The sequence below is a fragment of the Abramis brama genome (assembly GCF_963993115.1).
Source record: "Abramis brama genome assembly, chromosome: 10".
In the NCBI taxonomy this organism is placed as follows: domain Eukaryota; kingdom Metazoa; phylum Chordata; class Actinopteri; order Cypriniformes; family Leuciscidae; genus Abramis; species Abramis brama.
This window is the reverse complement of record NC_139972.1, coordinates 27,521,428-27,544,033: the sequence shown is the minus strand read 5'-3', so window position 1 is coordinate 27,544,033 and position 22,606 is coordinate 27,521,428. Positions and strand designations below refer to the sequence as shown.

Sequence of the window (22,606 nt, the reverse complement as noted above, 5' to 3'; positions counted from 1 at the left end):
GAAATTATTGCCCATCGCAGGCCTACAGTCTGTTCATTGGACATTATTCCACCTCGTAGCTTTATACAACTTTTTGATACACTAGGGCCAAGCTTACTCACCATTGTTAATAAATCACTTAGTCTAGGGATTTTTCCAGCTGACCTCAAACATGCTTTGGTAGTCTCATCAATCAAGAAACCAGATCTCGATCCTGCTGTTTTTAATAATTACAGGCCTATCTCTAACCTGCCTTTTATTTCAAAAATTTTAGAAAAAGTTGTATCAAATCAACTACACTCCTATTTAAACCTTCATTCTATATATGAGAAGTTTCAATCCGGATTTCGAGCCCTCCACGGTACTGAATCAGCACTACTGAAGGTTCTCAATGACATCTATCTGACAACAGATGCTGGAGATTCTATTATTTTAATGCTTTTAGATCTTAGCTCTGCTTTTGACATGGTGGACCATGATATTCTTTTGTCGAAAATGATGTGGGGCTGAAAGGAACAGTACTAAATTGGTTTAGTTCTTATTTGAAAGATCGAAAATTTTCTGTCCGTTTTGGCTCTTCTGTGTCCTCTGCTGCTCACCTTCGATGGGGGGTCCCTCTGGGCCTAATTTTTGGCCCCTACGCTTTTTTCCCTGTATTTGCTCCCTTTGGGATCCATTTTTACGAAATATGATGATGTCGTTTCATTGTTACGCAGATGACATTCAGATCTACGTTCCTATTAAACTGGCAAAAAAAAAATAAATCACTTGAGCCCCTGCTGGCGTGCCTAGATGAAATTAAGAAGTGGATGTCTGCAAACTTTTTAAAATTAAATGAAAACAAAACTGAACTAATACTTTTTGGCCCTTCTAAAAGTATTTTAAGCCACCATCCTCAAGTATATACACTTTCTTCGTCAGTGAACACCTGTGTGAATAATCTTGGTGTTTCGTTAGATAGTGTCCTGAAACTAGATGAGCAAGTCAATTATGTTGTCAGATCGTGTTTTTTCCATCTTCGTCTGCTGACCAAAGTTAAGCCTTTTCTTTGTCCCCAAGCCTTTGAATGGGTGATTCATGCATTCTTATCATCCCTGATTAGACTATTGTAATTCTTTATACTATGGAATAAACTCCACTACTTTAGCACATCTTCAGATAGTCCAAAATGCAGCAGCGAGACTTTTAAAAGGCATCCGCAAACGTGAACACATTACACCGATTTTAGCATCACTTCACTGGCTGTCGGTTCGCTTTAGGGTTGATTTTAAAATTCTCTTATTTGTCTATAAGTGCCTAAATAACCTAGCTCCCCTCTATCTGTCTGAGCTATTAGTTCAATACAATCCCTCCAGAGGTCTTAGGTCAGGGACACAGAAACTTTTATCTATCCCACGGTACAGGTTAAAACACAGAGGTCATCACGCCTTTGCCATTGCGGGCCCTACATTATGGAATAGCTTGCCTTTTCATGTTAAATCTGCATCTGACCTGTCAGTCTTCAAGTCACGTCTGAAAACCTACTTTTATTCAATTGCTTTTAATAATCTGTAATCTGTATTTTAATTTTGTCTGTTTTGTCTGTTGTGTAATTTAATATTGCTATGTAAAGCACATTGGTCAGCTTGCCTGTATAAACTGTGCTATATAAATACATTTTGACTTGACTTGACTTGACATTAAACACTACCCTTCAAAAGTTTGGGGTCAGTAAGAATTTAAAATGTATTTTTAGGGGAAAGAAATAAAATAAATCAATACTTTTATTTATCAAGGATGAGTTAAACTGATCAAGTTACAGTAAAGACATTTATAATGTTAGAAAAAAATCTATTTTAAATAAATGCTGTTCTTTTGAACATTCTATTCATCAAAGAATTTTGAAAAAAAATTGTACACAACTGTTTTCAACATTGAAAATAATAATGAATGGTTTTTTTTAGCATAAAATCAGCATATTAGAATGATTTCTGAAGGATCATGTGACACTGAAGACTGGAGTAATGATGTTGAAAATTCAGGAATCTGAGGAATAAATTACATTTTAAAATATAATGAAATAGAAAACAGTCATTTTAAATTGTCATAATATTTCTTATTGTTTTTTTTTTATCAAATAAATGCAGCCTTGGTGAGCAGAAGAGACTTCTTTTAAAAACATAAAAAATCTTACCAATCTAAAACTTTTGACCAGTAGTGTATATACATATATACACAAAAACATTATTATATAAACAAATACTTTTAATTTGAAATGATTGTATTGTGAAAAGGGTTGTTACATGTTGTGCTGTTACTGCATATCATTGGCCATTTATTTCTTAAAATAATAATTATTCTAAATAATAATCTACTGTTTCTTTTTCAGATGAACGATACATTCACCAGAGATCCTTTACTTTCCAAATACTACACCAAGTCTGTCATCACTGCCTTCAGGTACAGCTGAGCCAAAGAGCACTGATCTAGACAAAGCTAGATTTATAGCACACTCTCTAAATCTAATAGTTTTTAAATTAAAGAATAGATCATTCTTTATGTCTTGATTTTAATGCCTAGTGGTTTCGCTGATAGAGATAAATTACAAGTCTTGTAGAATCTGGGTTAAAAAAAACACCCTAATAGAATACAAATTATTAATTTCCAGTTCAACTATTACTGTTGCTCATACTCAGGGTAAGGGACCATAAAAACAGGACAAAAATTCATTACACTGAATCAGAGTATCATAGATAATGGGCTCATTTTCATTTGGGTCAGTAAGAAACCACCCAGAACACCCTAGCAACAGCATAGCAACAGCCTTAAAACCATTTAAAAAAACACCTTAGCAGCTGCATAGAAACACCCTGACAACAACACACAATAGCCTAGCTTCTGACAGTGAGTTTTGCATGGGCAAGTACCATAAAAAATCTAGTTGTTTTTACTTTCATTCAGTAATATGTCAATATCATTCATCTGCAGTGAAGGAACCTTAGCGTATCATTGGTCTCAGTTTGACATTCCTGAGATGGACCAGGAGATCGTCCCAGAGCTGACAGAGCAGCGTGTGATCGAGGCTCTGCAGAAGAACATCCGACAGGAGGGCAAACGCTTCGGGAGCGTCGCAATCACTTCCAGCGACATCACCGCTTCACGTAAGATGATTGCTAATTACAAAGAAAGAGCATATTTGCTTCTCAGAGTCACAGTGCAGTAATTAGGGTGAATAAAGGAAGATTAAATTGAAAATGGTTGTGGAAAACTACATTATGACTGTTTTTGTAGCAAAATACCACGACTAATGTATATAAATGAAAAAACGAATTGGAATGGCTCCTTTAGGAGTGCTGATGCTTTTTAATAACTTTCTAGATAACAGTAGGGACTTGCCTCCAATGTGCGGCTCAACGCAACAGAGTAATTCTCTGTTTCTACAAAAAAAAAAGCTGTTACTGTCTGTCCTTCTCCAGTCCCCATTTGCATTATATACACGAGAGCAGCAGGCCTGAGTGACACCTCAGTGCCCTGCTTAAAATTATATATCTGTACGGAGACTCATGTCGCTGTAGTGAGGTGAGAGACTGGTATTTGTGAACGTCGCAGTCAAGGTGAGGGGTGGAGGAGAAGGAACAGAATGTCTGACAGGCCTGTGGAAAATGGAAGGAAAGAGGACTGAAAAAAGGACAGCATGCATCATTTTCTCTCTCTCTTTCTGTCTCTGCAGCCACAGACCCTCGGATGGCCAGGGACCCCAGATCCAGTGAGTAAAGTGTGTCCCATTTCAGTCACCGCTGCACTGTAATTTTCCACCTGGGTTGCCGTGCTCTCTCCTGTCACTCACTGAAAAATGCCTGCCCGCCTCCATCTCACGCTCACTCTGTCTCTCGCTCGCTTTCCCTTCCACTTACCTTACTGTGCACAACACACAAGATCTCAAAAACCTGTTTTTCAACCACAGAAAGCAAATGTACAACTCTTCAACAGCACTTATATACAAATGTTTAAACTATCTGAATTAAACTGCAAGTGCATTGCAATTTGGTTTTGGCTTTATAGTCAACATGAAAGCAAAACAGACCCGTTTACTTCAATTAAAGGCTGACCCACGCTGAAAGATCTTTAAAGTCTAATCAGATTTTCTAAATTTGAGACCACGAACATGACGATTAAAAAAAAAAATCATCGATTTTAGTTATGTTTGTTGTTTGAAGTGCCACAATATGACCAAGACACTCACTAACAGATTCCATTCACAAACAACCAGAGTCCCGTCTGTGAGAACTGGAAATCCTGCAAAATCTCTTGAGGTCAAACGTGACTTTAGAGTAAACATACATGGCGGACGACTGGCAAGAAGAAATGGCGATCTTCCGTCAGCTCGCTTTCTGATTGGGTGTGGTTTTATTCCACATTACAGTCTACTGAGTGCATGTGTGTTTGTCCTTGGGGTTCCCACCGCACAACAGCATTTCTGATCATAAATATTCAACATGACGACAATAATTAACAGCAAGATAACGATTTCAGAACATTTAATTTTTAATTCTGTGGTTATGGTGGCGTTTTGGGTGTTACTTCGTGGTCTGTTTGGTTGGAGTTGGGACATTACACACAGTGATTGATCAAATATGCCTCTATTTAGTTTTGCAACGGCCACATTCTATTGATCAATTCCGGGTTGACATCAACATCAACATCAAGTCCCGCCCCTTGTTTTTTTTTCTCACTTGATAAACCAGACCCGAATCCAGATAACTCTTACCACAAATGGGAAAAAAAGATAATTGATGAAGAGGGCAAAGAGTCAGTCACGACAACAGAGAGAAAAATGCACAAATATTCATCCCTTGAAAGAATTTATAAAAATAGCTTGATTAAAAGGTTACATGTTTACTTCATTATGATTGGTTGATTTCATATCTCTGCTGAGCATATACCCCTCTGTTCCTAAGCAGATATAATGTCCATTGTTATGCCTGCCACTATTCCTCAAGTTAGTTTTAGCATGTGCTTGTTCCAATTTTCTCCATCATCAGCAAGAGGCTGTTATTATGCACTCTTGACCTTCTCCTCAATATACTAGAACTTTCACTGTGTATTTCCACATATTTTCAACATATGCAAGTAGATGACTTTTTAGAAAATTGCATTGTGGGATCTGCATCTGTTGTATACTGCTCATTTAGGGAAATACAAGTATACAAGCACTCATCTGAAGTATCTGTCGAGTACATGGTTTGAATGTATATACCAGCATGCAGCAAAGATCAGATCTTTCTACTTTTCCTTTTTCTGTTGTCAGATAAATGCTTTTACAGTCTTGTTGCTGAAACAACTCCCAAAGAATTTACATCTCCCGAACACCCTAAGAAATACCCAGCTCACTCCCGATGTCAGTGGCAGATTCGTGCCCCTAAAGGCTACTATATCATTGTCAAATTCAAGACCTTCCACATCGAGGATGACTGTGCCAATGACTATGTGGCCATCTACGACTCTCTCAGTCCTGACAGCACTCATGCCATCACAAGGTGAGTATATGCAGCATTCAAACCTCAGATTTGACTTCCTGTCATAACGTATACCAGTGTTGCTTATAGCAATATTCTGAGTTAAATACCAGTATCGTAGATTTTTCCCTAAACCCAACTATCTGGGTTGTCTCCAATCGACAAACAGACCTTAGCAAATGTCCTTTAAATGCTTTAATCACGGCCGGAGGATCTCTCGAGCAGTTCTCAGAGAATCTCCCCCAAGAAAAAGCAAGGCCGGAGGATCTTGAGCCCACCAGCTAAAAGAATACAACCGTTTTTATAGAATAAGGAGGTATGGCAAAAATGTCATACTGCATTACATAATTTCCCCACAATTTGATTGGTTTTCATATGCAAACGCTTCTGTTACCAGGTAAAGCAAACTTTGTTTTAATGATTAATTCATTGTTAATCACAAGGTTCAAATTTTGTCATCTGTCTAGTTTCAATTCCCAAATGTGGTGTTTTTACACTCACACAACCAAAGTAAAAGGGGTATGGAAACACAACATACAACATTCAAAAACACAGGACAACATTTTAGTACATTGTGTTTCAAAGTGTTATCATGTTAGGTCTGAAAAGGAAATAAGGTTAGATGTTAGAGACATGGTTAGTTTGATATACAGTTGACTATTTTATCTATTAAAAATCCACCACACCAGCTATCCTCTACTGAAAGAATCTGTGACATTCTATTGATTTAACAAAAAAATTAGCATACCGGTAGTTTAACAAAAAAAAATAAAAACACACTTTTAGGGACCTCAAATTTAAAAGAGAAAAAAAAAAAACGCTTTAAATGTTTTTTTAGTTTTTTTGTCTCTTCTGCTCACCAAAGCTGCATTGATTTGATCAAAAATACAGAAAAAAAAACAGTAATATTGTAAAATATTATTATGATTTAAAATAAGCATTTTATATTTTGAAATGTAATTTATTTCAGTGATGGCAAGGCTGAATTTTCAGCATTATTATTCAGCATTATTCAGCAGTCTTCGGTGTCACATGATCCTTCAGAAATCATTCTAAAATGCTGATTTGGTGCTCAAGAAACATTTCTGTGCTGCAGCTGCTTTGTTTTTGTGGAAACCATTTTTAAAGATTCTTTGAGAATAGAATGTTCAAAAGTCTTTACTGTCACTTTTGATCCATTTAATTCGTATTTTCTGAATAAAAGTATTATTCATATAAATAAATATTAATTTATAAAAAAAAAAATAATAATAATACTCACCACAAACTTTTAAACCATAGTGTTTAGGAAATATAGCACTATCTATCTTCTATACGTTAAGGTCAAAGCCCCCTCATCGCTTGGCAGCGGTTACTTGACTTTTTTTCAATTCAGTTTCATTTTTCATGGTTGGCCTCAGTCTTCTAGCTGAAGATTGGCTTGTTAAGACCTCTCTCTAGCACCTCTCAGATACATGCCATTTTTTAGTCACCTTATCACAGGCTTTAGGAAAGGAGCGCTTATTTTTCTTTTCTTGGTGTATTTATGCTACACAACAAATCACCTGAAGTGTATAGGTCGCAAACTGTATCTTGAAGCCAGTGGGCTCTGAACATAATACCCACAACACTGCTCAGCCATACGGTGACACAGCCATTCAGTTCTTAATAATGTTGTTACGCCCCAGGTGTGTCTCTCTCTCTCTCTCTCTCTCTCTCTCTCTCTCTCTCTCTCTCTCTCTCTCTCTCTCTCTCTCTCTCTCTCTCTCTGTGTGTGTGTGTGTCTGTAGTAAGGCTTCTAAACTGGTTTTGACTTTGACTCTGTAATTAAAGTTTGATTTGATTTAATTTAGTGAGGTACAAAGTTTGGACATCTTTGACGGAATTTATGATCTTAAAGACCCCCTTTAATTAAATTAAAGTTTTTGTCCATACCTTAAAGGTCATATCTGTCATCTACAGGCTTGTATACTCATAAAGGCTGAAAGAATGCACTTGCAGCACATATTTAGGGGCCAAGCACCAAAGTTGCGGAATATTCTTCTGCTTCTTCTGCTGCTTCTGCTGCTTCTGGAAGTCTATGGCAGGCAGCCCATATAACTGCTTGCGGGAAAAATTATGAAATTTGGCACACTGATAGAGAACAGTCTGAACTGCCACCATAGCAAATTTGGAGTCTCTAACTCAATCCCTCTAGCACCACCAACTGTCCAAAGATTCAACTTTTGAACCATAAGGGCTGGAAACAAAAAAGCTCAAGATGATTCTCCGAAAAAACTACTTTTTCGAACTCCTCCTAGATGGTTTGTCTGATTTTCATGAAATTTAATCCAATCTTCTTCAGACAATGCGGGCAAAAAGTTATTCAAATATTTTTTATAAACCCAGCCGTTATCGAATAACACACAAACTAATTAGTTTAATTTGTTCAAAAAATTTACTTTTGTATGTAGCGCTTGCGAAAACAGACGTATGACAAGTATAACTTGAGGCTACATGCTGCGTTTCGGCGCAGTGCCACCTACTGGTCCGGATATATGAAAAATGGCTATTTTTGCTTAGAACTTCTAAATGGTTTGTCCAAAAATCATAAAAGTGGTCTTGTTAGAATCGGGGCGTCATGCCGAGTCAACTGATATTGGCCTATTGACCATTTTAGGTGTCGGCCATTTAGAATTTTCTACCAAAATGCTGTATTTTAAGAACGCATGAACATATCGTTACAAAACTCTGTATGGGCCAACAGTACGATGTCCTGAAGGAGCCAGATAAGTTTCAAACCAGTGCCACCTAGTGGCACAATTTATTTATCAAATGCTTATAACTCTGTGTGTGGTTGACTTATTTTCACGGGAGTCATCTCCTTAGGTTCCTGAATCCCTTCCGAGTCTAACGATACCAAACATGCTAGGTTTCGCCTTACTGTTTGTGTAGCGTTATGATTTAGCGCTTTAAAAACATTTGCCAATATCTTCGAAACCGTTAAACTGATCTAGGCAAGGCAAGTTTATTTATATAGCACATTTCATACACAATGGCAATTCAAAGTGCTTTACATAGAAGAAATTAAAATAATAAAAAGAAATAAGAATAATTAAAACGGTTTAGAAAAATAAAATAAAATACAGTACAGTACAAACAGTCGGATGAACAGCGGCACAGTGCTCAAGACGATCTAGACGAAACCACCGTAGGAAGTTTGGAAACATAGGTCGTTTAAATGCTAATGCCCATGTGACAAAATATTAAGAGTAAGTGGCAAGAAAATGCAAACAAAGTCAGGTGTGGGTCTTTTTTTATGTGTTTATACAAATGTCAATAACTCCAAAACGAAATTAGATATTTTCACCAAATTAGACACAAATTTGACAAAAAATGTGGGATTTTGCCTCTTGTTGGCGCTATAATCGAACAAAACATGAAATTGCCATTGACTTCAATACAGTATTGTGATATAAAATGTTATACTTTATGAACACATTAGCGTATCGTTATGAAACTCTGTACGAGTCATCGGCACCATGCCCTGAATGTACTCAAAAGGTTTCGAGACAGCACCACCTTTTGGTTGAAAGTGATAATCCATAAAAATTTTAGTTACTGTATATGATTTTTTTCAGCCATTTTGCCTAAATTCATCTTTAAATGTCTTTAATTGCTACTTGCTGCAGTTGGTCTGACACTCCCAGCCATGTTGGCATGTCTTATCCTCTTCTTGCGCTTGGCCCTGCTAATGGCTGGTCACAGCTATATTTATATTATATTGTCTTTCATTTTTGGAACAAACGTATTGATAATACTCTCTTCACGGGTTATAATCCACACAGGTGTGCAATAATACAATGCTCTTCTATACAGTTGTCACAGTTCTGATACTCTTTCCATCACAGACAGTGTGGACTTCGCCCTCCTACAAATCCTCTTGAGGTTGATTCTTCTGGTAACATCATGCTTGTCAACCTGGTCACAGACGTGGTCCGGAAACCAGGATTCAAAGCGGTTTACTCTGCCATTCCTACTACTACTGGTAAAACTTGTAATCATTCTGTACAAATGCTTTAGCATTTTATAAAGTCATCATCCAGTTCAGATTAAGTATTTTTATACAACAGTTCATTCTGGTTCTCGAATCTGATTGGCTGAGAGCCGTGCAATAATTCCCCAATATCAGCGCATTTTTACCGTTTGTATCACTCCGCTTGCTGTGACTGTCATGGCGGTCTTCAAACTTGAAAAAGAATGTTGAATTGACTAGAAAGTGTTTCATGTTGGTTTCTTAATAACTTTTTCCCATTCATTCCCCCTCCCACCATATTCATTTCTAGCTGTGAGCTGTGGAGCAGATCTGACTGCTTCCACAGGAAACTTCACCTCTCCGTATTACCCTAGTTTCTACCCTCCTTTGGTGGACTGCAAGTGGAACATCAATGTAAGCTTCACAACACCGTTTCACTTTTTTTTGTTTACTAACAGATACCCCTTTTCCACCGACACTGTTCCAGTGCGGGTTCCCAGCCTGTGTCTGTGCTCGAACCGCTCCACGCATTTCCACTGCAAAAAAGGGGCTTCCGTGCCGATTCTTGATAAATTGCTGATCTTGAACGGAGCCGAGGAGTGGGGGCAGAGAAATGTTGCCGCTGTCTCACGCGCGAGAGAAGACCCAGTGTGCAAGAGAGCGAGTGAATCTAGGGTTTCAGTTTCAATTTAGACCGATGAGAGTACGGGCAGGTTATGTGAGCTGCTGGTACGCTAGAATCACTCTCGGTGCTGTGAACAACAAAACAGAAGTGTAGCCTGCACAAACACCGGGACACTCCATGTTTTTTTTTAGACTGGTTATATTCAGATAAACAACACATAGTAGCGCTACATCACCGTTCGTTCCTCAAGGAAACACGCAGCCTGTTCGAGACAGGCTCCAGTTCGCCTGGCCGAGAACACGTTCTGGCTCCAGAACGAGAACCATTCTGGTGGAAAAGGGTTAAGAGAGTACTCGTGTTTTAAAATGAGTTACTCGTGTTTAAAAGTTATATTTGAGTTCAGTTTTCAAGTATTTCTTAATTTGATGTAATATTGGTTCTCTGTTTTTATTATTTTCTATTTTTCCGGGAAACAGCTAACATCTCTGCATAGCGTTTCTGCCTTACATCTCATTTTGTGTTTCACAAAAGAACGGAAATAATATGCGATTAGAACAATATGATGGTGATGAACATTTTCATATTTTGATGAACTATTCGTTTTGAAGTGTTTGTTGATTCATGTCTTTTTGAAAATAACCCTGAACACTATCATGTGGATTCTGCAGGTTCCTGCTGGTAAAAGAATAAAGATTGAGTTCAGTATGTTCCGTGTGAAAGAGCCGGGGGTGGACAATAACGTCTGTCACAAAGACTACATAGAGGTGCTGGGAAAAAAGTAAGTTCTGTCATCTGTCCCGCCATGACAGCCAGAAAGATTTCATTGTTTCTTGTCAGACAATCTATAAAATGGCATAAAGCTCAATTTACTGTATCTTTAAACCAGAGGAGCAGTCTGTTGGCCATTCTTTTTGTTGTTGTTCTGGTTATTCTTCTTTAGTTGTTTAGTTTCTGTTGTTGATTTCTTAGCCTTTGTTTTATTATATTAACAGCTCTTTCCTTTCTCTCTTTTTTTTTTTGAAGGTATTGTGGGGAGAGACGTAGATTTGTGCTCTCTAGCCCCGCCAATACCTTGCAAGTGAAGTTCCATTCAGATGAATCCTACACTGATAAGGGATTCAGGATCATTTACACCGCCTATGACCCTGTAAACCGTACGTAAGCCCAGTGTTTCAATATGACCATCTAAATGCAGTGATCAGTTTTTGATCCAGGAATATTTCAAACAAGACAGATCATATTCTATCATTAGAACTCTCCTTCACTTCTTCTTGCGTTGAGTCCTGGCTGTCTTCCTGTTTTCTTCTCCAGCTTGCCCTGGTCAGTTTGCGTGCACCTCAGGCTTGTGTATCACAAAACAGCAGCACTGTGACGGGTGGAACGACTGCGAAGACATGAGTGATGAGAGAAACTGCAGTAAGTCTCACCCCTGTCAGGATGTTGTAACATTTAGTTTATACCTTTCAATTTATTAATTAGAGCTTGAATTGGAATAGCCCTGTCCTTCGGGATATTGATTTGGAATGACAGGAAGATGCACAACACAGATAATTCATCAGTCAAAATTAATGATAAATAATTGCATCAATAATTGAATTATGCTGATTTATTCCATAATATACAGATCAGTATCTATATTGTTTACAAGTACTGAAACAACAGTGTCTTGTTTTCTTCAACTGATTGGACAGATTCCTCCTAATTAAGTTTGGAATAAACCAATGAATATTTTGCCAAACAGCACCTCATTGTTTTCAGATAACTTAATAAGAACATTAACACCAACATTTGAACAGTTATATTTATTGTGTATTTATTATATAAATAAATATAATACATATAATTAAATATTATAAATTAAATTTATAAGTAATTATAAATGATAGCATTCTGAGAATTTAGGTGTTTTTGGTTCATAAAATGAATGCTGTTTTGATCATTTTTTAAATCATTAAATGTTTCTGGAAATAGGAAGTTAATTCATACTGAAAAAAAATTACATGTACATTCTGTTTCCTTAAATATAATTCTGCATCCTGTTTGCTACCTATCATTAGCCATTGAAATTGGGAATACTTGGAAATCTGTTATTTGAAATAACCTTTTCAGGACATTATACATTGTACTAATATCTGACAAAGTTAGGTGATGTTTCACATAAATTTTGCATTATTCAGAATGTGTTTTTAATGTTTCAGACTGTGATGACGAACAGTTCACTTGCAGTAATGGCCTTTGTAGGCCTCAGTTCTTTGTCTGTGACCGAGTGAATGACTGTGGCGACAACAGTGATGAGAAACATTGCGGTGAGTTTCTCCTATTACATTTCAACAAACATTATTATTTATTTTTTTATTGCTCAGTTCAGCATTTACATTTCAGCAGTGAACCCCACTTGGAAACCCTGCTCAAAAGGAAGTCAATTTAAATGAAACAAAACCCATTTAAGGATACACTAAGCATTCACACAGATCAAGCAGTGGCCTAGTAAAGCAGGATCTTGATGAGATCACACGATCAGCTGTTTTCTGGGATTCAAATAAACACTAGCTTAAGACAAACTTACCTTAAACTGGGATTTTCTTTGAGAACGTCAACATATGTACACCTTTAACACTTGCTTCGTTGTTGCATACTTCAAAAGGTCACTTTCTATTTTACCATTGAAGGACACTTGATAAGGCTTTGTTTTGTTGTTCCTCCTAGAGTGTGGCACGGCTGAGGAAAGGTGCGGGGATGGCGCCTGCATCCCACAGATTTTTGTATGTGATGGGAAAAATGACTGTGCTGATGGCAGCGATGAGGTCTCCTGCTTAGGATGTGAGTGGATTTAACTTACTGATCACTGACTGCCTTTCCATAGAGCTTAACACTAGGTTGGTCAAGTTTGTTCTGTAAGCTTATCTGCATTGCATAATGTCTATTATGAGAACCAGACTTGGTCACAAGCAATAAACTAACTTAGTACTGAGTGAGATTTGGGACCATGCTGTGTGTGTTATCTTATTGTCAGAAAGATCAGTTTAGGTAAAAACTAAAAGATTGTCATCACAGTAAATGGCCAGCCACTGAAAAGGTGAACTAAAATATTAAAAGTTTTAGGACATTTCGGAATGCTTTAAATTGAACTTTAATCAGACTTTTTCAGCCATTAAGCTGCTGTATTTGCATCTTCTTTTCTCTTCTAAATAATCTTCTACTGGCTGTGTTTATCCCCTTCTGTAGCTATCAAATTGACATTTACATTCACAATAAATATCGAGTACCGTTACATACATTATTAACCTGCTTTTAATTATGCATTAATTAGACTCTTGTGATGGCAATAGCTTCAACACTTAGGCTGAAACTGTAGTGAAATCACACACGTTGGTCTTTTCCAACTTGTTCAGCCCTTATTTACCTCCCACTCTTTCTATCCCAAAGTTGTTCATTGTTTTTGTATCCTTCAGCAGAGATAAGTGACCTATCCAACAATCAATAGGCCTGATCAATAAGCTGGCTCTTGCTTGGTCTTTCAGGTCTTTGATGATAAAAAGAAGCTGCAATTGATGGTTTATTCGTTCAAGTTTTACTTTATGCTCTCTTCCTCTCTTAGCGCCTGGTCTCTGCAATGATTTCTCCTTCAAGTGTAAAGACAAGCAGTGTGTAAACAAAGTGAACGCAGAGTGTGATCGCGAAAACGACTGCTCAGATGGTTCAGATGAAGAGGGATGCAGTAAGTCACATTGTTTAATGTATTTTTTTCACTCACAAACAAAGGTGAAGATGCTCTTAGTCTGGACAAAACATGGGCAGTAACCATTCAACACACAAAGTTATTCAATATTAAGAGCTTTGATTAATTTGCAGCTGTGATGATATTTAGAACAGCACTGTTGCTCATGAGATATTTGTTAAATACATAATTGAACTCTGGTGCTCAGGTGTGTATTTCAGCTATTTCACAATGATTGGCTCATCCAGTCATATATTTTATATTATTTTATATATTTTGTTATTTTATATATTATATTATACTTGTCATCGAATTCCCAGCAAAAATAAATATAATTAGGGATGCACAATTTGCATGATATGGATTATCTGTGTTGTTGTTGTTTTATGAATCAGTATCAGCCAATATTTGAAGATGTAGATCATCATCTTGTGCTAATTTAAAGGCACATCAGTTATGGCAAAGATTTTACCATTAACAACAGACGGTCTTGAAGTGATGTGCTACAGTCTTATAATTTATTCTAAGATTTAGGTCAACTAGCAGCGATTAGATTATGGCAAAAAAGCAGCTTTTATTAATATTAATTTGAAATGCACAGTAAAATCTCTTTTAGAAAACCCATCTAATGGTTCAAATCACTTACAGTAGTTATAGATTTTAGTTATGAAACAGTATAGATTTCTAATATATAATATGTAAGAGAATACAATTACCGCCCATGCAGCTCTAGTGTCTTTATTGCATAATTATTTGAAGATAATGAGTTTCCCAGTGTTTTCACAAGCTTTTGGTGTTTCAGCGCATTTCAAAACTTTAAAAACAATTGTCATTTCCAGAAGTTGCTGAATAATCGACAATGTGGTAATTAGTGTGGATAAAAAAAAATCACATTAAAGCCCAAAGCCATTATACTTATTTTATGAAATTTTACTTGACATTTCTTCATTATTTCTACTTCTTTTATAGGCCTCAGGGTTGCTAGTTTCTTTTTCCTTTCCTCATTGTGTTTTTATCAGCCAGCGTGGTTCATTTCTCCATATTTCTGCCTTGTTATGATTCTGCTTGAGTCCCGCTAAAGGCCGACGGTCCTGTGAGTCAGAGCAGATGTTTCGAGAAACTCGAACTTTCAGTGCTAACATTTTTTTGCAGCTAGCCCTCTGATCTAATCCCTGCTGGTCTCGAACAAGACCTCCTTAACCTCTCATCTCAGCATGCCAATGTAATCTCTTCTGTTGTCTTTCTTGAAGTCTATCTTTGTGTTTGAGCCATTCCTACAATTTGGTTTCAGAATGTGGAGTCCGGCCATACAAGCACAACCGCATTGTGGGTGGGCAGAACGCAGATGTGGGTGAATGGCCGTGGCAGGTCAGTCTACATTTCAAGACCAACGGACACACTTGCGGCGCCTCAATCATCTCCAACAAATGGCTGCTTTGTGCTGCCCACTGCTTCATCCAGCCTAGTGCAGAGTGAGTCGGTTTATTGCATCTCTGTTTTAGTTGGTCTGCTTAATTTAGTCTGTTAGCTGTAGTTGATTATCATCAGAGGCATGAATTAGACATTTGCTAAGTATCTTTCTCCATTAAATGTGTGCTCAAACATTTTGGTCAAAGACTGAGCTTATATTTATTCTCATTGGCCAGCAGGTGGAGCACAAGACATAGCATAAAATCATATTTTACCTTGATGAGTTATTCCAACATGTTTCTGAGACTGAAGCCCGAAAGCTGAACTGAAAGATAATTCGCTCTCCTGAGCTATGCTTTCACCATGAAATCAAAATTGACCCCATTTTACTTAGTTAATAAACGTTTCTGGTCTTTTTTGTGAATGATACATCAATGCACAAATGTCTTTCATCAAAATGTAATAACTTGTTCCACCACTGAAATGACTTTGCTTTTCAGCTGAAATTACCAAGCCCAGTTATTTTTCAATCCCTCTTCATTTACACTACCGGTCAAAAGTTTAGAATAATTAGGATTTTATGTTTTTGAAAAAAAGAAAAGAAGTAGTCTCCTATGCTCACCAAGGCAGTGTTTATTTGATTTAAAAACACTGTAAAGACAGTAATTTTGTGAAATATTCACAATATTAACCTTCCATTCATTAAAGAATTCCATAAAAATAATAAGCAGCAAAAGCTGTTTTTAACATTGGTAATAATAGATTAGTGAGCACAAAATCATAAAAATTTAGAATGATTTTTGAAAGATTGTGTGACACTGATATTTAAAATATATTCAAATAGAAAACAGGTATTTTAAATTGTAATAATATTTCACAATATTACTGTTTTTACTGTATTTTTGATCAAATAAATGCAGCCTTGGAGAGCACAAGAGACTTCTGAATTATTCCAAAACTGGTCCTATAAACACAGCTTTTCACAATCCTGACCGTACATTTATTTATTTTTTTCTCATTATATCTGATCGCCTGTCAAAATACAGACTTGAAATGGCGTTCAAATCCATTTGATGTTGACCTTTCAAAACATCTGATTTAAACAACTAACCTCCAAAACAACATTGTGTTCATTTTCTCTTCCAACAGCTACAAAATGACATCCAACTGGCTGACGTACAGTGGTCTGCGGGACCAGAACATCCAGGACGGCTCTGTTCAGCAGCGTACTTTGAAGACCATCATCACCCACCCAAGCTACAGTGAGATGACCTACGATTATGACATCTCCTTGTTGGAACTGAGCCAGCCATTGAACTTCAGCAACACCGTGCATCCCATCTGCCTTCCAGCATCGACCCACGTTTTCTCAGCCGGCAGTTCCTGCTTTGTGACGGGCTGGGGCGCGCTCCGAGAGGGAGGTGAGACAGCTTGTGTGCCTGAGGGCTGCCCTTTGCGTTTGGAGCTCCGCTTTTTCATGAGATACCTTTGGAATTGTGCCTCACAAGTTTGACATTTATCAATCCCTTGTCTCAGTGTCACTTAGCACATCTTTTGTTATACGATTTTGTTATTTGTGGAATCGCATAACTAATTCTAATAAATGTTTCAAATTATGGCTGAGAGTAAAGATGCTTTTTGGTATTAGAATGGTTCTCATAGGACTAATGATTTATGTATGTGTTGTAGGAAGTGCTGCAGCAATCCTGCAGAAAGCAGAAGTTAAGGTGATTAATGATACAGTATGCAACATGGTGACCGAAGGTCAGTTGACCTCTAGAATGATGTGTAGCGGCTACCTTACCGGAGGTGTGGACGCTTGTCAGGTAAAAAAACATTCACGTTTTTTTTTTTTTTTATGAAATCACACTGAATCTGATATTTTCATTTCGATCTGGGTTACTTACAGTATATGTACTGTACCGGTCAAAAGTTTAGAAACATTACTATTTTTTATGTTTTTAAAAGAAGTATCTTTTGCTCATCAGGCCTGCATTTATTTGTTTAAAAATACAGGAAAAAAAAATACAAAAATTGTGAAATATTATTACAATTTAAAATAATGGTTATCTATTTGAATATACTTTAAAATCTAATTTATTTCTGTGATGCAAAGCTGAATTTTCAGCATCATTACTCCAGTATTCAGTGTCACATGATCCTTCAGAAATCATTCTGATATCTGATTTGATACTCAGTTGTTATCAATGTTGGAAAAAGTTGTGCTGCTTAATATTTTTTTGGAACCTGTGATATTTTTTTCAGGACTCACTGATTAATAAAAAGTTTATAAAGAAAAGCATTTATTCAAAATGGAAATCTTTTATAACAATGATAAAAAGTGATATTAAAAATGTATAATTGAACACATCCTTGCTGAATAAAAGTATTATTTCTTTAAAAAAAATTATAATAATAACAAACTTTTGAACAGTAGTGTGTATTGTTTCAAAAGAAATGCTGTTCTTTTTTTAAACTTTTTATTCATCAAAGAGTCCTGAAAAAAGTATCACAAGTTATAGAAAAATATTAAGCAACTGTTTCCAACATTGATAATGGATCAGAATATTAGAATGATTTCTGAAGGATCATGTGACACTGAAGACTGGAGTAATGATGCTGAAAATTCAACTTTGCATCACAGAAATAAATTATATTTTACAGTATATTCAAATAGAAAACCATTATTTTAAATTGAAATAATATTTCACAATATTACAGTTTTTGTTCTATATTTTTGATCAAATAAATGCAGGCTTTATCAGCACAAGAGACTAGTAGTATTATGCTTGTTTCCAAACTTTTGACCGGTACTGTAGAAAAAAATCGGATACTTTTTTTCAAAGTGACTTGAGTATGGACTATATTTTTAAATGTTGTCAATCTAATGCAACATAAAATAATGCAAATCATTATATTAATAATATAAATAATAAAATATTTGTAAATGTTTGATGGTATGTTTTAGGGAAAAAAAGTCATGTCTATAATCATTATATTAATAATATAAATAATAAAATATTTGTAAATGTTTGATGGTATGTTTTAGGGAAAAAAGAATCATGTCTATAGGTGGCGTCACATTGGATTTAGGCGGAATTTTGTTGGGGAAAAGGGTCCACTGTTAATAGTGTAGTGATGTATAAAGTTTCTGTTGGTCAACGTGGCGAACTGCAGCACCCTCAATGCAGCTAAAAAGCTTTCTAACTAAAACATGCGCAAAGATTACACATTTATTGAATGGTAATGAATTCAAGGTGGTTTAATAGCCATTTAGATGCATTGTCAAGCCTTTTTCATCCTGTTCTATTCATTCAGAAACACCTACAGTACAAATATGACATGAGCATAATGCCATCAAAGTGTTCAGCTAATGTTGTTGTCTTCCTGCAGTGTGTGTACACCCTCGTAGTGGAGAAGATTAATTATTCTACCTTGTTCCCTGATATTTAAATGAGCTGATTTCCATAATTTCTACTTCTATCTCACTTGTTATTCATCTTGCTTTCCCCTTCTGAACGCTCTGTGCGTCTCTCTTATTCTGAGTGTAATCTTCTTTTCCTCGCACAGGTTCCGGTCCTGGTCTTGTGACTCCTTTCTGTCTTTCTCTCCAGCTATAGGAGCTCATAGATTTTCTCTCTCTCTCTCTCTCTCTCTCTCTCTCTCTCTCTCTCTCTCTCTCTCTCTCTCTCTCTCTCTCTCTCTCTCTCTCTCTCTCTCTCTCTCTCTCTCTCTCTCTCTCTCTCTCTCTCTCTCTCTCTCTCTCTCTCTCTCTCTCTCTCTCTCTCTCTCTCTCTCTCTCTCTCTCTCTCTCTCTCTCTCTCTCTCTCTCTCTCTCTTTACTCTTTCACCTCCCAATTCAAATATGCTTTATTGCCACGTCTGTTTACATTGCAATATTGGCAAAGTAATTAAGAGCCGAATTGTATTACACACAAAACAAATCATTCAGGAATAATAGTAATGGAATGAAATGACACAGTAAATAAGCAGCTTAAATTAGAGGTACAAAATAATAAATGATAAGTGATTACAATAATAATTAAAATGTTTGCAATTGCTTCACACACCCTGCTTTTTTCTTTCTATTTCCTCACATACATAATCATCACTTCATCTCCACTTTTAATTTCAAGCAATTTATTTGCATGATTGTTTTATATACAATATTGCCAAAGCATTGATATGCACAATAAAAAAGTCTCCAGTAATACTAAAATAAATAACCACAATAAATATGCAATACATTAAAATAATATAAACATTCATTAAGGAACATTCTCTTGAATAGATCAACAGGCAACTCTTGAATATGGTGATCAAATATGTTGTGTTATAAGTCCTCCATGCATTTTGGTCTTTTTCAAACAGTTTTGGAAAACGTGGAATGATATTTTAAAGTGTCTTTCTTTTGGCTTCCGTAGGGAGACTCGGGCGGTCCTCTTGTGTGTCAATCCGATGTTGGCATATGGTTCCAGGCAGGCATAGTGAGCTGGGGAGAAGGCTGTGCTCGGCGGAACAAGCCTGGCGTCTACACGCGTGTCACCAAACTACGGGACTGGATCCGTCAAATCACATCCGTATAGTGGAGCCTGGACCTGCAATCATACGACAACCAAAGCAGAAGAACAGAAATGTTCAGCTCCGTGAATATTTAGTACAGTATGTGAGACCACCTGGTTGTTTTCGTAATAGCGTTTTCATTCAGTGGCCATTCGGTTGTCTTATCAGTGAGGTTTTTCATAGCTGTATCAATCTAAAGTTGAGTTCATCTTTAGACAACCAAATGTTGTCTAAAATATATATACATCTCCTCATTATAGTTGTGAACATTATAGTTGTATCACTGTGATGCACTGTTACACTCATTTAGTCTACCAACTTTCATTTGTTTAAATCTGATTTCTTGAACAGTAACTTCATAAATGGCACTTAGAGATCAAACAGTCCTATAATGAGATTGCCAGCAACTTCTGACCTGGTGGAAGTCATGTTGTTATCTTTCTGTTTTATACAAATCTTTTAACTTTTTTCTTATGCTCAAAACGTGCCTTTATTCCAAAGACTGGACTTTACCTCTTCTCGGAAACAATGACTCTTTTGTTTCAGACTTTGGAGCGAGAATCAGTCCCTACAATTTTTTTCTCTTCTTCTTTTTCTTTTAGTGAAGGTCAAAAGCTTCTTTGCAATCTAGAAATTTCTGTAAGCATCCCACTCAGGCTGACCTTCTTTCCTCACTTCTGTGTGATCTCGGAACCTCAGTGGCAAAGCTATAAAATGGAGGATTAGGTAAAAATAGGATATTTCCGTCATCCATTTGCCAATACAACCAAGGCCAACATAGGTCACTAACTTCTGCTGCATGTTTAAGTTCCGGCCAATCAATGTCAAAGCAGTTGGCTGAAACAACCTAGCAGGATGGTCTCTGCTTCAAAGAGTCCTGAACATATTGAGGAATCTATAACGCCGGATACTCAAAGACTTGGCAAGTTTCTTTCCCGTGGAAAGTCCACTTGCTTAAGTAGGCCTAAGAATTTCAGGCTTTGTAGTGTAGTGATTTAATTTCCCAGGAGGTACAAGAGACATAAGCTGTATTTTGAGGGATGTCAAGAAATGGATTATATATTTATGTACTACTCGGGTTTCATATAGCATCATGATGTACAATTTGACCTGTTAAGGGCTTTCGTTTTTAAATTGTGAAAATTTCAAACAGCTTTTTAAATTGTTTAACTACAATGATTGTATATGGCTTTAAGTGTCTGGTTGACTAACATTTGTAAATATTTAACATGCTTTTTAAATGCAAATTTAGCAGATTACTTTTTCTGTTTAGTTTCAATGTGTTTTCTATTTAAACATTATGCAAATGTTTTAATGTGTTCAAATTTCCCAAGAGTTTACAATGTTCTCTTGACAATAAAATACATGGTGGTTTTACATTGTCATATTTTTTTTTTCTTCAGAATACAACATTTTTGCTTAATTTCCATGTAATTTAATTTCCCCCTGAAAATTGCAAATGTAGTAAAAACAACCAAAAACTGTTTCATCAATATTAAATTAGCTGGCCTTGGCATAATCAACATCATATCAACATTGCCTTCAACAATTATTTGCCCATAAATCAGTGGTCTCCTAATGGAAAAGGAAACATATATGCTCTTTTCATTTGATACGATCGAGAACCCAAAGCGTGACTTTGTTACAGTTGTGAATGTACTTAGTTTTGACCTTGCACCAATTAAAAAGCTCTAGGTTTAATTAAGCGTTGCACTGCAACAGTTGTTTTAAATGGTTGGCAGAGTATTGAACTTAAGCTAATTAAATGCCAGATTTGACCTTGTATGAGCTTTAGATTGGTGCTCAACCTTTTATATTAACTCCAATTGATGTCATAACAACTCTTGCACTTAGCATATTGCACAGTAATATGGTATCTAGGCAGCCAAAGGTCACTATCACTTGATTGAAACAAAGAAATTTGGTTAATAAAATGACTGAATGAAATTCAGCTAACCATTAGTTTAACCAATTTTTCCAAACTGTATTTCCGTTAGCTTACTGTTTATGTACAGCCTGACAATAGTTCACGTCGTTTTAATGGTGAGATCATCTTGCGTCATAAATATTAAAATGTATGCAAATAACGTGAACGTTGAGGTGGGCATCCAGCAGAGTTGCGTGTTCGGTGAGTAGATTTTTTTTTTAGCGAAGTTATTTGGTGTTTTTGATCAATTTCATTGTTTTTAATGGAGAAACCACGAAATATGTAAATTTGTACTAACAAGTTAATAATTTACCGATACACCTCCATAGGATAGCAGGTTTGGCGCTCCGGTCATAACGTTACCTCAGAACAAGATTGATTTCTTTTCCCATGTGTGTCAGGAGGAGACTAGGGGACTACTTTAGGCAAATGAACTCCTTATTCATGGCAGTCAGTGAAAAATATAATTTGGCTATAGGCTACCTAGGGAGTTTAAATTGTGTGGAAAAATGAAAACAATTTTGAAGAGTCGTAGGGTAGAGTGGGGGAAAACGCCCCCCACCTGTTTTTCCCAAAATAACCACTAAAAGTAGTCAATATACATTTTTACTGTTGCTATGCACTACGTTGATAACGGGGATATACAAATCTCTATGGAGAAGCTGACACCAGCGACATATTTGAAGAGAAGAGGATTACATGGTAAATGCTATAATTTTCAGATATTAGTAAACAAGTGTTTAAGAGAATATTGTTCTGCATGATATCACAGTGATGTATGATAGATGAATAGTGAAGTCTGTAGTTTGAGATCATATGTTATTTATAAGGAATATAATTATATTTAATATTATATTAAATTTTTTTTTAAAAAGTCATAGCTTGTGGGGTAAAA

General features: G+C 36.3%; 1 protein-coding gene across 1 annotated transcript in view; it reads left to right on the top strand.

Annotated features, from left to right (window-relative positions):
• st14 (ST14 transmembrane serine protease matriptase) overlaps positions 1 to 21,161 on the top strand; it is a 36,744-nt gene extending 15,583 nt beyond the window's left edge. The window contains exons 4-19 of the mRNA XM_084127196.1: positions 2,348 to 2,418; positions 2,947 to 3,119; positions 3,689 to 3,724; positions 5,267 to 5,495; positions 9,344 to 9,480; positions 9,779 to 9,882; positions 10,762 to 10,871; positions 11,117 to 11,247; positions 11,405 to 11,509; positions 12,292 to 12,399; positions 12,800 to 12,913; positions 13,692 to 13,811; positions 15,103 to 15,283; positions 16,371 to 16,642; positions 16,911 to 17,047; positions 19,646 to 21,161. Of these exons, the coding sequence (XP_083983322.1) occupies positions 2,348 to 2,418; positions 2,947 to 3,119; positions 3,689 to 3,724; positions 5,267 to 5,495; positions 9,344 to 9,480; positions 9,779 to 9,882; positions 10,762 to 10,871; positions 11,117 to 11,247; positions 11,405 to 11,509; positions 12,292 to 12,399; positions 12,800 to 12,913; positions 13,692 to 13,811; positions 15,103 to 15,283; positions 16,371 to 16,642; positions 16,911 to 17,047; positions 19,646 to 19,807 (2,190 nt within the window). The 3' untranslated portion in view covers positions 19,808 to 21,161. The remainder of the gene's footprint in view (positions 1 to 2,347; positions 2,419 to 2,946; positions 3,120 to 3,688; positions 3,725 to 5,266; positions 5,496 to 9,343; positions 9,481 to 9,778; positions 9,883 to 10,761; positions 10,872 to 11,116; positions 11,248 to 11,404; positions 11,510 to 12,291; positions 12,400 to 12,799; positions 12,914 to 13,691; positions 13,812 to 15,102; positions 15,284 to 16,370; positions 16,643 to 16,910; positions 17,048 to 19,645) is intronic.
• Positions 21,162 to 22,606: the final 1,445 nt, after the last annotated feature.